The sequence below is a fragment of the Cyclopterus lumpus genome, chromosome 8 (assembly GCF_009769545.1).
Source record: "Cyclopterus lumpus isolate fCycLum1 chromosome 8, fCycLum1.pri, whole genome shotgun sequence".
Lineage (NCBI taxonomy): Eukaryota > Metazoa > Chordata > Actinopteri > Perciformes > Cyclopteridae > Cyclopterus > Cyclopterus lumpus.
Window position 1 is genome coordinate 3693172 of NC_046973.1, and position 16190 is coordinate 3709361.

Consider the following 16190-nt stretch of genomic DNA (forward strand, 5'->3'; position numbering starts at 1 on the left):
ACCTCTAACAAATCATTGTGTCTGTTTGAAAGACAAACACTTGCATACAAAACAGGAGGCTTATTAATTAGTGAAACACTCGTAAGATGACCTACACAATCTTGTCCTCCAATATGTTCTTTTTTCATAATTTTCAAGTATCATCTTGAGAGCAAAAGCCTGACTTCCACGTCTCTCCCCTCAATCTTCAGCATTGGTGAGATGGTAAAAAAACAAAACACACCAGACGTGGTCTAAATGTGGCCCGACGTGAAAATATTCATATCACAAAACAACCCAGTGCACCTCTGAAGGAACACGCAAGTCCAAGCTTCATGCATTAATACCCGGCTGCTCTCAATTTACTGTTTAAACCACCAAAACACCAAGAAAAGAGGGAAAAAGGCCCACAAATATGATCATACAGTTCCACAAAAGGCTGACATTAGAAGTCTGTACAGTAACACATTTATTGTTGTGAAATGCCAGACATGTGCACAAGGTGTTCCAGATGTTTCAGCAAAGGACCAAATAAACAGAAGAGCCGCCAGAGACTCCGTTACTTCCTCAGTCACCGGAGGCTAAAATACACAACAGTGGTTTTTAAACGATAAATAGCTTGTCTTTTTCCCCTCAGTGAAGATGCAAACAACAAAAACATAACAAAAACAAATGTCATTCATATTTCAAGTTTCCACGTTGTCAGGTTGTCATTTGAAATATCACAGCACATCATCGGTTCATTTTTTTCCACCAATAAAACACAAGTCAGAAACGGAAGAATGCAAACAAATGAAAATCCTACATTAAACCTCAACTAGCGCCTCGCTACACTTTGCTATGGTGAACAGAACATTTGCTATTCTTTTTTTAATATGTATATAGTTTTAGTATTTCAGTCTTAGAAATAAGCAATTTTGGCAATTACCTGACCTATACATACATACATACACAGCAAATATGTACAAAGAATTCCGTTTGACTGTAGATTCACAAAGAAATATGGCCCCTTTGGCAAGACAACCCCCCGACACACACACACACACACACACACACACACACACACGTCTTCAGCTTCTATCCGCTGCGATCACATATTTCATACAGGCTCCTGTGAATGGAGTTGGTAGGAAGCAGGACACAATGAAACGTGCGGAGGAGACATGTTAGCATGTTGGAACAGCAAAGTGGACCGAGCTGAAAAAAGAAAAAGAAAAACTCAGATCACTTGAAATACAGATCAAATTTGGAAAATCTCGGCGCATTCCTCAACTCAAACGTGGTCTAGTGGCCGTCGAAGAGCACCCGACCCACAGTGGGTCTACCCAGTCGACTGTCAGCAGTGTTTCTGAGGCACTTATCTGGGGTGAAAAACAGCATTTAGTAAAGCCCGTCAAAAGGAGCACGCCGCCACGTTCAGTGAGAACAATATACCATCAGGAGGGAGAAAGGTGGACAACTATTTCATGGTTTTGAAATGCGTGTTGCTGAATGCTTAATTGGTGGGTTGCCTGGACATAAAACAAATGTGAATGCGTCATTTTCTCATGCGTAATTATAACATCTAAAACGGTTTCAGAGAGAATGTGGGCATGCATGTTTGTTGGGGACAAGTGTATATCTTTTTTATTTTGTTAATGCGTGTGTCCAAGTGCTCCTGTTTTGTTGGGGATCTCGGTGCGTGAAGCCCATCGCATCTATTTGCGCTTCCTGAGCACCAGGTACATGACGCCGCTGATGAGAGTCATGGGGAAGCTGATCCAGGCCAGGACGTAGGAGGAGCCGTAGGAGCCCTGCTGGAGACTCGGCACGTGGAAGCTCTTGTTCTGAGCCGAGTAGATGGACGCCGCGATCATCACGCATAGAGCTGTGGGGAGGAGGAGGAGAGGAGAGGAGGATGGAAGTTACACTTGATTGCTGCGGAAGGAATGGCATTTCTAAGATTGCAGCCAGTTTGGTGCCACTTAAAGGAACTAGTGTTCAAGAGTTTTGATGACGTTCTGAGACTGTTGCTGATCTTGAAGTATCAAACAGAGCCCCGTGTTTAGTCACATGCAAAAAATGCCACATTCTAGGTTATCCAACCTCGGAAATATGTGGACGGAAAATCTTACCGCAACAACCACACTGCAGTGGAAAAAACAGTCATAAAAGCTGCATTGAAAAGTTACGTGTGTGTGTGTGTGTGTGTGTGTGTGTGTGTGTGCGTGTGTTCGTTACTCACAGGCCAGCAGCTCGATAACAGCAGTGAAAATAAATCGATCTCCCTGTTCGAGCTTGAAGAGCTGAAGGATGAAGATGAAGAGGCTGACACAACATAAAATGATGGCCAGAATCATAGTAGCCTGGACGGTCTGCAGATAGGCTGAGGAGAGAGGAGAGAGGAGAAAGGAGGCGTTACACACACACACACACAAATGCACCACTTACAGTATCGCCGCTACGTAGCGACACAACGTCTCACCTGCAGCCGCAGTGTGGCTGTTCTCCACAGGGTAGCAGGTGGAGTTGCAGGAGTACCACAGGTCGGCGTAGATCACCTCGCGTCCCGCCGACGACACCACCCACCAGGCCTACATCGAGGGAGGGAGACGGTTAGGGAGACGGAGAAATGTCCCGCCGCGTGCTCTCGTGCTTGGTTTGTACTCACATTGTTAATGGTTGCCACAAAGAGGAGGATGATTGCAGTCACGTGGAAGAGGAGGATTAAAGCTAGGATGATCAACATGGCTGCCCGTGTGTGTGTCTGGTCAGGCCAGTTAAAAGGCGGTCTGTGTTGCTCACTGGGTGATGGGGCTTTGCAGGCTGATAGTCAGGGCTGGATCGAGGTCCTGAACATGAAAAGGGATCTGTTGGGGGGCGACACATGTGTAATACAGGAAAGATTAATCCCATGTGTGTCAAACACACAGATACAACTATTGCAGAGATCCTCCTGACCAGACACCGACGCCTCATGAGAATGTGCAGAAAGCAGAAATTATGTATATTTACAGTGTTTGGTTTTGTTGTTTAAAAAGAAAAAGTGAAAAAAAAGAAAATAACTAAATGACAATATTAGATAAGACCTTCTTTGGACAGCTTTAACATGCGTTGCTGCATTACTTACAGGACAGTTAAGTTAATAAAAACTTAACTATTGTGTTTGTCTCAAATAAAGAAAATAGCAGAAACAACTGTGATGCCGGGTTAATGAAATGATCTGTAGTCTCGACGTCTCTCCTCAAATTACAGAAAATCCTTCTGAGATGTGACATGTTGCGTTTCTACGTATGCCAAACTCTGTGTGTGTGTGTGTCTAGTGTTTACTCTGCAGTGATTGAAGGCCTTAATCCCAACTAGGACTTGTTGATGGAAGCGGGGAGTTGACCGTTTACATCTTGAAATGGACCGCCTGTGCTCTGTTCACTCAGCGTGGACCAGGATATAAGGCTGCTCTGTTAGCATAAGAGGTCAAGGGTCACGGTGTATGAACCGAAGGCACTTGGAGGTGCTGGGTCTAACGCGTATTCCTTTGGTGTCTGCAGCTTGACCTTGGAAGTTGTAGCATCAAGACACAGAGGGTTCAGGAACGTATTTGATTAGACAACAGTGTTGACAGTCATCACGGGTGTGTCTGGGTGTGTGTGTGTGTGTGTGTGTGTGTGTGTGTGTGTGTGCGTAACCCATTTGTTTGTTCAGGAAAAACATTAGCGCAGCAAGTAAAATGGTTTGTCGGCATTCTTTTGTTTAATGTTCATAATCCCACAAAACAAGACTCTTTGAACGTTTAAAGGCCACGTTCATGTGAACGCAGTAAAGACTTCATCTCGACCACGCCTCCCTGTGGGGATCGTGCTCATCCAATTACACCAGTTGGATTTCAGTGAGCGCCCAAACTCCCACCAAAAGACGTTCAGAAGCTGCAGCGGGCAGAGACACAAACATGTTTAAAAGCACACACACACACACACACACACACACACACAAGGAATTAGCCCACTCCGCCAAAATGGAGTCCCAGTAAAAACAGCCTCTCCTCGCCAACAGGAAGCCAGCCACAGCTTTGTGTGTGTGAGCACCAGAGGATAACGACCTGAGTTGGGGGAGGGACGGGGACATTTGTAGAAAATTGCCAGCAAATCAACCGTTGAATTCTCACCAAAAGCGTATTTTGTGAGGCCACGGTGACCTTTGACCTCCAATTAGACGTTTGTACCAAATGTGAAGCGATTGGGTCGAGAATGAGTTGCACGCTCAGTCGGACGGACGGAAATCATTAAGCTTCCGGCGAGCGGAGGCATAAAACAAGACGTTCATTTTTTTAAATGTATTTTTATAAATGTCACGCCTATTATAACAATTCATATCCAGGGTGGCCAATCAGACTTTAAAAGAACGATGCTACTGCAGAGGGAGGAACAAAAATGGAGGAGGAAAGAGACGAGCCAAGGTAAAGAGCAACAATTCAATTTACGACATCCGTTGTCTAATCTGGAGGAACATTCTTTGGAGCTTCCTGCTCATAAGAATCTCCTAGACATGTACACACACACACACACAGACACACACACACAGCTGGATCTAATTTCATCTGCAGCTGCTTTCTCGTCTCAGTGGGGAGAAGACGAAGGGAGGAGACGACAGGAGAAAGAAGGGAACCCCATTGGAGGGAAAGAAGAAAAACAAAAACAAGAGTGTAAACACACACACACACACACACACACACACACACTACACAGAACCATAAATATACAGCCTGCCAAGTAAATCCCTCAAATGAGAGACAGTTTGGATAATTAAGGTTAATTCAAACTTAAAAGCCCGGAGACGACTGACGACTGTAAATAATGTCTGCCATGCATCTTTGTGTGTGCGTTTGAATTTCCAGATTCATAGATTTTGATCCAAACTGTTGCGTTTCCATTCAAATGTCGAGCACATTTTAAGCATGCTTTTAAAAATGACAAAAAAGCTCATTCTAATTATGGTATCCAAATGTCTTTCCATCAACTGGTTTGAAGCGAATGAGCTCTGCTGCGTGTAAAAGGGCGTGTTCAGTAGGTGGCGCTAGAGGCGGTAATGAGGCCAGTGTTCAGTTGTGCGAGTTGTAATTGTTCTTCATTTCCCAGAGTGGAGACATACAGACGGCACGAGTGGAAACAGCTGATCGGCCACGTTAAATGTTCTCTACGTCAAAATGTATCCCTCAAACGCTTCAAAAGGTTTCCTTAAAACTCTTTTTTTGTATACAAAAGGATTTCCACGGGATCTTGCCGTTTCCATTCATCGTTTCCTGATTGCGATGCTTCAAGATGCGCATTAATAAAAACAAGGGTATACAAGGATAATTATCCCAAAACTACAATGAGGCCGATTAATTGTTGTCTGTAGTCGTCATCATCAAAAAGGTACCAAAAATAAAACTGAAAACTTGTCCATAATAGTGAGGCACTCGTCCGCTCTCTTTTTGGCCACACACACACACACACACACACACACACACACACACAGACCGGTCACAATAGATGTGTGTGCGCACTGAGGCGTACTTGCCTCAGCTGTGTTGTCCATCAGCAGAACAAAGAGACAACCTCATCGAGTAAGAGACCATCGCTCACCTGCTAACTTGAGGCATTATTAAAAAAAATGTAAAAAATAATAATAAAGTGGTCTTATTTCTGCTGGACGCCGCATCACTTTCCTGGAAGCGTGTCATCCTGCGTTTCGTTTGCTCTTCTTGATGTCGCGCTTGACCTTTATGCTCGACCTTTCACAAACTCTGTCACGCGTCTAAGTCAAACTCCGTCACCAAAAAAAATAAAATAATAAAAGATACAGCATGCTTTGTGTAATCACATGATAAGAGTCTGTCAGACTCCAGCCACCTCGGCTGACAATCAGGCTGCCATTCCTCCTCTCCACTCAGCCTTATAATGGGGGGCTGGGGGACCGTGTGTGTGTGTGTGTGTGTGTGTGTGTGTGTGTGTACTGGTTCCCTTGCCTGGTGGAAAATGCTGACTTTTAATGTCTTTTTTTTTTTTTTTTTAAACTCTTTTCATAAAACACAAAGCCACAGACTTAACTGGGCCTCTGAATCTCATTCACTCGTCTCTCTCTCTCTCTGTCTGTCTGTGTATGTCTCTCTCGCTCTCTGTCTGTCTTTAGCCATGGAAAAACTGATTGGGGAAGAGAAAAGGCGAGCAGGCTTCCCAGTGGAGCCCTCTGGCCCCTTATGAGGTCGTACAGTTGAGACTCAATATGCAACATTTCCTTCTCCAAACCTTCTTGGGATTCACGACCAGAGGATGCCTCATTTTTCACGAGCTCTCATAATATGTTCTTCGCACCACTTTAAACTAACACCTCGCTTTGTATTTTATTTCCATGGGAGGTCAAAATAGTTGGGGGGGAATAATATAGATAATCTGTGTTATTAGCAAACTGTTCTATAGGGAACCATAATAAAAGCAACAGTTGCAGTATAGCCCAGGAAAGTGTCAGGACGGTCCCTTTTAGAGAGTGGTTTGTAGGTGCGGCGTGTGTGTTGATGCTGAGCCAACACACACACACACACGCGCGCGCACACACACACACGCACGCACACACATGTGGCGAGGTGCGGTCAAAAGCTCTGGAAAAAGGCCTTTAAGTGCACTTGGAGTTCAGACTCATTTTCTCAAAAAGGTCAAGAATGAAACCTCGTATTTGAGTTTGCTTTCTGCGTCCCCCGGACACGGCCTTACAGCGACTAAACTGCATTCATGTGGGGTTTAGGGGACCAACCGCGTGTGTGTGTGTGTGTGTGTGTGTGTGTGTGTGTGTGTGTGTGTGTGTGTGTGTGTGTGTGTGTGTGTGTACGTACACAGCGCCAATAGCCAAGCTAAGGCTTATTTTGACAAGAAACACAAAAGGCTCATCGTCCCCCGGCGTGAAGCCAGTGACCAAACACAGCGTTGTTTGGGAAGAGCACACAAACCCGTGGACTCACCAACCAGATGTACATTTCACAGATTGGTTTAAACTTTATTACCACCGTACATACACATGTGGGTCCATACATGACGTTTGACCTCTGCGTTTAGGAAGCAGGAGGACGCTTCATCAAGTGGCAGTGGAGCGAGTACGGCTACAAGCCTTCACAACGATGGCTTTGCAGGAGCCGTTTCACAAACGGGCTGAAACGACGGCAGCCTTGAGAAGCAAAGCGCAAAAAAAACCGAACAGGAGCCGCAGAGACAGCGTTGCTATTTGCACGTCTTTACCGCCGGTAAGCCAAATATTTGACCGTTTGGCTTGCGGGTGTCACTTGAGGATAATTGCCGCGGTGGCAGCGTCCCAACGCAGTGCTGCGGGGATGAGTCCTAAAACCTAGGAATGAAGTTGAAATGAAATTCAACATTTTGGCCAATTGATTATACGTGCAAACAAATGATGGATTCAGAGCGCAAATAGACAACGCCGTGTTTCAAACTGCCGTTTTTCATAATGGTCATATGACAGATAATAAAACAGTTCATTAGACTAATTTAATTGCTGGGAACACAAGCCTAATAACTTGACATTCCATTGATCTTTCCATAATAATATGTCACTCCCTCTGAATTTATAAAACGCTGGCTTTGAAGTAAATATTTGAGCTATGTTGAATATCAGGAGAATCGTTATTCTGCTCAATGAAGCCGATATTTGTTGCAAAGGAGTGTGTGTGTGTGTGTGTAAAAACATGCTTCTTTCAGGAATGTGCACACATGCACTCAACGGTTCTCCTGCTGGGTTTAAACTTTAAAGACTTGCCTCTGATGCAGGAGTTCTTTCATGTTGGACATTAATATGGTTTCTTAGGTGTGTGTGTGTGTGTGTGTGTGTGTGTGTGTGTGTGTATATATATTTTCACACACATTCCTAAAGTGACAGTGTTGAGTAATGACTCCCACATGGCAGAGAAGCTGAGAACACCTGGTAAAAAAAAAAAGAGACATCCATCCTCATCCAGACCCCCCCCCCCTCTCCACACACACTTCCTTTTTCTTTCTATTCTCCTCTCAAGTCACTTCACACTTCCCTGATAGTTTTCATCTGTCAGCGCCTGTTAAAACCCTCCCCCCCTGACTAATCCGCCTCCTATCAGGTGTCCCACACCTCTCTCTTCCTGCTGCGTTCAGTGTGACTGAAAATACTTTAAAATTAACGCCGACCCTCTGAGAGCAAGGCGGAGAAGCACAAATCGCACACGCACACGCACACGTACACGTACACGCACACGCACCTTCAGAAGACTTTTGGCCAATGCACGGATCAAACTTCAGTCACAGGCCATTATGTCTGCCACAAGACGGGGTGTCTAGAATCTGGTAGGCGGAGAGGGTGTGTGTGTGGGGGGGGGGCACCACATTACATGCTGCAAGTTTTAACTGGCATTCATTTAGCTGTTTATTTGTGCTTGTCTAACTCATTACTTCACACATTTGTATGTTTGGTGACTGGGGCTCATTAAACTAAATCAAAAGTGAGGACAGAGAAGAAAAGATGGGGGTATTTGTAAGACTGGCTTTCTATTCATTCTCCAGATAGATAGATATATAAATAAGTTGTTGTTGTTTTCGACCACAGGAGGGCGCCCTCCCCAGTGATGCAACAGTAATCACCTGCCTCAGCAAAAGTAAAGATGCAAATCAGTCAACAATGCCGCGGCACCGCAGGGCAGCGATGTACCCGAGGGCCCTGGTGGTCGGGTTCAGTTGAATAACACACCGAGGCTCCACTGGAGACTTTTTAAATACCATTACAAATACACACTGGCTTCAAAGTGACATGCTTCCAGGCCCGAGTTCATAGTTCAACAGTAATGTGGTGCACGCAGGAAAAAAAGCAGCAACATATTCAGTGAACGGTCCCCAGCACACACACACTTAAAAAGTGCCTCTGAGACGCGCACGCGCGCACATTTCCTGTTCCCATTGAAACAAATAGCAGTTTATCTTCGCTGGAAACACACACTAGTCATTCACAGCTCCCTCAGACAGACAGACGGGCTTAACACACACACGCACACACGCGCGCGCACCCACGCACACACTGATGGCTGACAACGCCCCTTTCATTTCCAATGTCTGGGACCTGGAGCCCAAAAATAAATACCCGCGGGCTAAAGAAACACGGCAGCAAAGGCTCCTTATAATGACTCCGTGGTGAAACTAAATAAATAGGTTCGAGGTTTAAAATATCGAGAGAGGCCATTCATTATTTTTAGGAATATTTTAGGCTTAAAATATTCCTGAAATATTTCAGGCTTAAAATATTCCTGAAATATTTCAGGCTTAACATATTCCTGAAATGTTTTAGGCTTAACATATTCCACAGCAAGTAGTTCGGCTCAAACTCCCCAGAAAGACTCGTAAATAGCGTTATTGTTATATTAAAGAGGCATATCGCGGCCACGTAGGATTTGAATGGGACCGAGAAGGTTCCGTGCAGCATTCAAAACAAATATGCAAGAAAACACGAAGTTTACTCACCGGGTGTTTCAGGTCGGAGAAGGAAGAGTGTGGACTTCCAGAAGTGACTGCGTGTCTATGTGGAAAACAAGTGAAATTAATGGGGACAATAAATTGGGGAGGAAGGGGAAAAAAATGCAGGAGGGAAAAAAAAATTAGGCTTCCAAACGTGACGAAACGGCAGCTGGAGCTCGCGCTACTAGTCCACACAGCCCCCAAAAAAAAAAGTTTGTTTTGTGCGCACGTTCTCTGGACAAGGCTGGCGTGAGCGCGCGAGAGGGAGGGCTCGAGGGAGGGCTCGAGGGCTGCAGCTGGGTGTGGTTTGGGAGATTGAATGTGCTGGGAGATGCGTTCACGTGTGCGTGTGAGACACATGGACGGATTGGTGACAGGAGTTTGGGCCTCGGTGGGAAAAGTAGCTGTAAAAAAACAAAATGAATGATGGCAGTCCGAGAGGAAGTTAAAAAGTCTGTGTTTCCTCACGTGGCAGACAAGAAAACAAACCGCGGAGACCAAAGGAAATTAAGAGGATGAAACGGGATGAGAAGTCATGAATGGTTGGAAAGAATAGTGTACAAAAAAAGGAGCAAGAGGGATAAAAGAGAAAAAGAGCAATAATGTGAGGTTTTTTTGCACGTAATTCTCCTGATTTTATAAACTCCTTTTTTCCACATTTTCATTAATATTACAGGTCCAAGGAGAGTATTCACCTTCCTGTATTTGTATAACCCTTGACTTCCTCATTTGCATTATTTTTTATCACCTTGGAATGCTCGTTTTTTATTGTTGTTTCTGCACAACGCGACGCCCAGAACAGGATGGGCAGCACTGAGAGGTCCATGTGCATTCTCCGCTCGTAAAGTTTGTGTTTCTGTAGATGGCCCTCTTTTCTTTTCTTGGCGGGCTATCGCGGCTCTTTATATAATAAAAACAGCTCTTTTTCTCAACTGCTGCCATAAAGACATCGCCCATTAGATTCCACATGTTTTGCAATGTCTACAAAAACAACAACAAAAATGCATGCATGAAAAGGCAATCAGCAAACATACTGGGAAAAATGGATTTTCTGTCCCTCTTTTGATCAAAGGTTTTTTTTCGGGTGGTTTTGACTTGGTGTTGTGTTTTCAAGTTGTTGTTTTGAGGAATAGTTTGGTATTTTGGGAAATAGATGTATTGGTTTTCTTGCCAAGAGTCAGACGAGAAGATCAATACCACACTACAGTTGTACTGTACAGTACAAACCAGGGGTGGATTGGCCATAGGGAGTACCGGGAGTTTTCCCAGTGGGCCGGCCAGTAATGGGCCCGTGGTTGACCTTTTTTTTTTTTTTTTTTTGCATTTAAATATGCATAAGAGGCCCAGTGGCCCTATGATAGGCCCAGACTAGTAGTCCCGCCCACGCATTTTCCAGACCCCTCCCCTCGTCCAATCACCTTTAATGATGAGCTAATGACACATCATTAGCAATCTGTGAGAGAGAAGAGAAAGCAAAAATGGAGAAAAAACGAAAAGGCGGTGCAGAAAAACTGAGGGAAAAGAGAAAAAAAAAAGCTCTCGCAACTGATGCTGCTAAGAGCAGAAATATAATAAACATGTTTGCTGCTGCGGGGGCCGGCGGTGGGGGCCGGCGGTGGGGGCTTTGGCTGCGCCGGGCGCGGCGGGTCCCTCTCAGGAGGTGTCGTCGGACAGTGAAAGTGAGGCTCCCGCTGCCATGGTGGTACAGGAGGGGGAGGAGGAGATCGGTGGTGGTGATAGCAGGTGTGTGTGCTGTTATTAAGGGCTTGTGTGATTATATGTACAGTACATCAACGGACCGAGTTGGCACAGTATCTGCGCGCGGGTTGTGGTGGGCCAGTCTAGACCAAAAAGTCCAGGGCCGAATTTTTGTCCCAGTCCAGGCCTGGTACAAACTGTACAGTTTGGTGAATGTAAGGTCACAGCCAGCAACTGGTTAGCTTAGCTTAGCTTAGCTTAGCTTAGCACAAAGACGAGCTGTCTCAACCAATAAAAGAACCTGAGACTCCAGGAAGCCACTGTGCGAGGCCGACAATATAATTTGTACAGACTTCCAGCTGAAGGTGTAAAAAGCCTCTGTGTATACAAAGCCACACCCTTCTCTAAAGGCATATCTGACTCTGGAGCTGAGTCGACAAACCTTTCTCCTCATGACATTCTCATATTGCAAATAACTGATGACTAAAAAACACTTGACTGAAACTTCAACAATCATCCAACTTTGCAAAAGGTCCACTGTGATGCGTTTGAGTTTCCATTATGAGCTTCTTGGTTTGTCCTCAGCGGTCCGATGTCGTGACAGGGAGGGATACATTTTTTTCGGGGTCACGAGGAGACAGTTAGTTCGGACGGGCACGAGGGAATGAAGAGGGCATTGTCAGAGGTCGGTATGCGGCACATCATTCTTTTGCAGCCACGACACGGGACTGCACATCACTGCCGGAATAAATGAGAATCCATCCTGCCAGCCTGATGGGAAGCTTGCTATTCAAAGCTTTAAAATATTTACGTCGTGGGGTAAATGTGAGCTTTTAAATTCTAGTCATGAAACACAATCGGAGGGAGCACTGGTGCTGCCCAGGTGACCCTCTCATGTGACATCAAGCATGGAGATATGTGCATTTAAGCCAAACTAATATGGGAACAAGCTTCATCCTCTTCAGTGTGAGCGGGCTAGCATAGCGTGCTAGTTTCAACTTCCCAAAAGTTAACGTGACAGCGTGATAGGTTGAAACCCCATAATATCTGCTATGTTGACTTAAACTGGGCGGCACAACGTGGGAATGGAGTGCGTCTCCTTCGCAGCAACGGCTCTACAAAATCCATCAGTAAAAACATCTGTGATCTTCTTTTAAAAAGTGGGAATGGCGTACACAACAGCCTCGGTGTCATTATTTTACGCAGCGTGCGCACGCTCATGCGCACATTCATGCGCACACTCATGCGCATTCACAGGAGTTATGACGGGGAATGTGCATATTCTCCAGAGAACACGTGCACGTGAAGTGTTGCGCAGGCGAGAGAGGGATGGATGGAATCCGTATGTTGAGCTGATGACGCGTCATACAATGGACTCTCTCTCTCTCTTTTGCTTTCGGACGAGCATGCACACACACACACACACACACACACACACACACACTTCTACATGTTTCAATATGTTTAATGATGGTTTTAACAGCCAAAGACTTCAGGAAATGTCCATTGTTCTCTATTCTAGAGGATGTTATACCTTTAACATTTGGATTGTTATGGGCAGAGAGGTCTTTTGCAGAAGAGCATCTATAAAAGTTGATATCTCAGCACCACTGTTGGTGCACACACACACACACACATACACACACATGCCCACAGATAGTGTCCGTTTAAACAAGAAAGCAATCCCATCATCCTCAGCTCCTCAGGCGGCTGACCCCCAGCACCACGGCTGTCCCCCAAACACACACACACACAGACACACACACACACACACACACACACACACACACACACACACACACACAGGAGGGAACAGGTTGAACCTACCTGCCAGGTGTCAGGTGTCCCCCACACAGGTAAACACACTACAAAACACCGGCGACCCTCTCACACCGAAGACACATATCAGCTTCATGCTATTGTGTTAGAGGTTCAGGTGGAGACAATGATGTGTACACAGCTCCACCCTGGAAGAAGAAGTATCTCACCTGGGGCACAAATGGGTCATTGCTGCCTCGTGATATTTACTGTGCGGTCTTCACCTGTAGAGACAGTTTAGTATGAACCCACACCTTCTTCTCTGCAATCCTTTATCAGCAGAAATATTGTATTTTAAGAAGGATTACTATGTTAATGGTCTGAATGAGAGCTCGCATGACGTATTCCACCCAATATTAAAGAAATACAGACATGACTTTAATGCATTTCTTGCATTGCATGTGCAAATGCAATACTCTTGTTAGTGTTGCTGACGTGTTTAATTTTATTTGATTATGTATGAGAGTCGTATAGTGGAAATTGGAAAATACAGTCAAAAATATCATTTAAAATGTTACAAAATAAAAAAGATCAACTGAACAATTTTAGTAACAGAAGAAAGACAACATTGTGATATACACAGTTTGCTTTTCTATTTCTGGAGTATATGACCAAGAGGCAAAGGCTATTGCATAATAAAAGTACTGCAAATCTACACACACACGTTAAACATTATTAGTGGAAGAAGTATTCAAACCCGTTAATTAGGTTGAATATAATACATTAAAAGTATTATACTCATTATGCAATTAATTAATCTACAATAATGCATTGTATTTGTTAAAATAATGTATTGTTTTGTGTGAAATCTTAACATGCAAAGCAACTATCGCTGGAAAAACTTGAGGGAGTTTGTTTATCATCATTTACTTCTGCTCTGAAGGCATTTCCAGAATTCATCTTTGAGGCTCAAAAGACTCTTCAGATCATCTGGATGAAAATAAAATTCAAAAAGATCTCAGGTAGCCTAGAATAAAAATGAATACAAAACATTATTAGTAATTATATTGGTGTCTATTGTATAGCTTTACAAAGAAAACAGCGTTACGTGTTACATGTGATTTACATCTAAATGGTGAGTGGAGTTCTTGAGGTGTATTTATTTATATTTTCTTAAACATGAAAATAAACTTCAGCTAGTGTCTCCCCCAGTGAAACTAAAACCCTCTCTTTGCCCTGGCACTTCTACCTGGATGGACGCCAGATACGCACACACACACACACACACACACACACACACACACACACACACACACACACACACACAGAAAACACACTCTACAGCCAGACAGGAAGCAACCCCCCACCTCCCCTGTTCCTGTTTCTCACAGCATAGATGTGTGTGTGTGTGTGTGTGTGTGTGTGTGTGTGTGTGTGTGTGTGTGTGTGTGTGTGTGTGTGTGTGTGTGTGTCTCCATGCTCACTCTACACAGGCCTGCTACTGTAGGCAATCAGCAGGAGGCAGATTGAGCAACACAGGAAAAGAATGACACAAAGACACGAGAAGATAGTGGAGGATAGAAGCAATATTACCGGAGTGGAACAAAAACTAATATTATAAAAATATTATACGATGTGACAATCTGTGGGACAATCTGATTGTTTTCTACACCTCTCTCCCTTCCTGTTTACACTCTTAAGACATTTTCTAACCGCTTCCAGACACACCGCAAGTTTTAAAGCAACTATAGTTATATAGTCGAAAGTTGTGTATTATTGCAGATGGAGATACAAAAACACAAACAGAGGGCATCGCACGGGCATCCTTTTTTCTTCTCTGTTGACGTTGTCAGACAGCTGCGTGAGTTTAAAATACTGGTTTTAAGGAGGATCGTAAACACACTGAGATCAGCGGGACGTCTGTCACCTACATGTCATGTAGGGAGGGTTTTTCCCCTGCACGTACCACTAAATACATATCTACGTATGTGTGTAAGTTCGAAAGGCCTCGTTTTGTCTTAACGGGGCATGACTAGCAGAAATCACTCAAAATATAAGACGTGTGAAAAAAAAAGAGCTGGAGTCCAAGAGCAACCAAAGGAAGGGAAATTGACGTCACTTATTTAACTAAGTTGACATTCGTCGTTGCATCAACAGCCTTCGGGGGGAGACACAAAGTGTCAAGGAGCAAACACAACGAGGTAAAACACATGTGAGCATCACGTCTTTCCGCCTTCCCTTTCTCCTTCTCTGCGTGTGCAACCCGACGACATAAAAGGTCGCACGCGGTCATTCAAACACGGGCCATATTTCCATCGCGTTTGCATCCCCAGATTGTCATTCATTTGCTTGAGCACCTGGTCCACGTTGGACGAGCAGGAGCCAATGGAGGCAGACTGGAAGTGGACTTGAAAAGGGGGAAAGGAATCAAACTGGGAGTGGAGCGGAAGATTTAGGTCAGGGCACACACACACACACACACACACACACACACATACACACACACATACACACAAACACACACAAACAAAGAGGGCAAAGCCTCCCAAAGCCCACAGAGCAACAAGGAAATGGCCATCGAGGATCTTTAGTGTGCACATCACACGTGTTCATCAGCACTTTCTCTCTCAGCTCAAGAACACACAAACACAGACGCACACACACACCACACAAGCACAGATTCAGCCCCGTGCAGACTCACTGTTTGTTCATCTCATCCATCAAAACCAAATATTTTACGATCAAGGTATGATTGGTGACCATCAATCAAAACACAGCGATGGGAAAGCACCTGTCAAATTCAATGATTGTACTGTAATGATTGACGGGTTCAACAGCTGAAAATAATATTTAGATTCCGGTGCCACGAATGCAAAAAGCTCCAGTTTGTTATTATTTCAAAAGTTTGAGCTGAATAAATCTCCATATTTGTCTAATTTAAACGTTCACAGGATCGAGTCACATCTGCACCACGTCGAAAGGACAAAAAAGGGCGAATGAATGCAGTACTTAAATTAAGTATTAATAGCCTCGCTCGCCCGTCTGTGATTGTGTGTATTTCATAGTAATTGTGCTTCGATCACACACAGCAAATATTAGTATTTCTATGGAAGGAAATGCAGAAGAAAACACTTCTATCTCAGTCTATCCCATAAACAGGCGGATGGCTAATCTTCCTTCCTTTACATAAATACTCTGACAGTCGAGGACACACACGACGGGCCTCCCTTCCTCGGAACAAAGATATTTTCATTGTCATCGCAA

At 44.4% G+C, this 16190-nt stretch overlaps 1 protein-coding gene across 1 annotated transcript; it reads right to left on the minus strand.

Moving 5' to 3' along the window:
- Positions 1-433: 433 nt before the first annotated feature.
- emp2 (epithelial membrane protein 2) lies at positions 434-9726 on the minus strand. Its single transcript, XM_034539839.1, has 5 exons — positions 9477-9726; positions 2630-2828; positions 2444-2552; positions 2204-2344; positions 434-1846 (listed from the first exon to the last, which is right to left on the minus strand). The coding sequence occupies exons 2-5, from the start codon at positions 2705-2707 to the stop codon at positions 1677-1679; spliced, it is 498 nt and encodes a 165-aa protein (XP_034395730.1). The 5' UTR covers positions 2708-2828; positions 9477-9726; the 3' UTR covers positions 434-1676.
- Positions 9727-16190: the final 6464 nt, after the last annotated feature.

What these genes read in the sequence shown, in the direction of transcription:
- emp2 (XM_034539839.1), bottom strand. Translation starts at nt 2,707, where the DNA reads ATGTTGATCATCCTAGCTTTAATCCTCCTCTTCCACGTGACTGCAATC. An exon ending in TTGTGGCAACCATTAACAAT is followed by an intron (nt 2,553 to 2,629) that starts GTGAGTACAAAC and finishes CCCTCGATGTAG; the next exon opens with GCCTGGTGGGTGGTGTCGTC. An exon ending in CAGCCACACTGCGGCTGCAG is followed by an intron (nt 2,345 to 2,443) that starts GTGAGACGTTGT and finishes CTCTCTCCTCAG; the next exon opens with CCTATCTGCAGACCGTCCAG.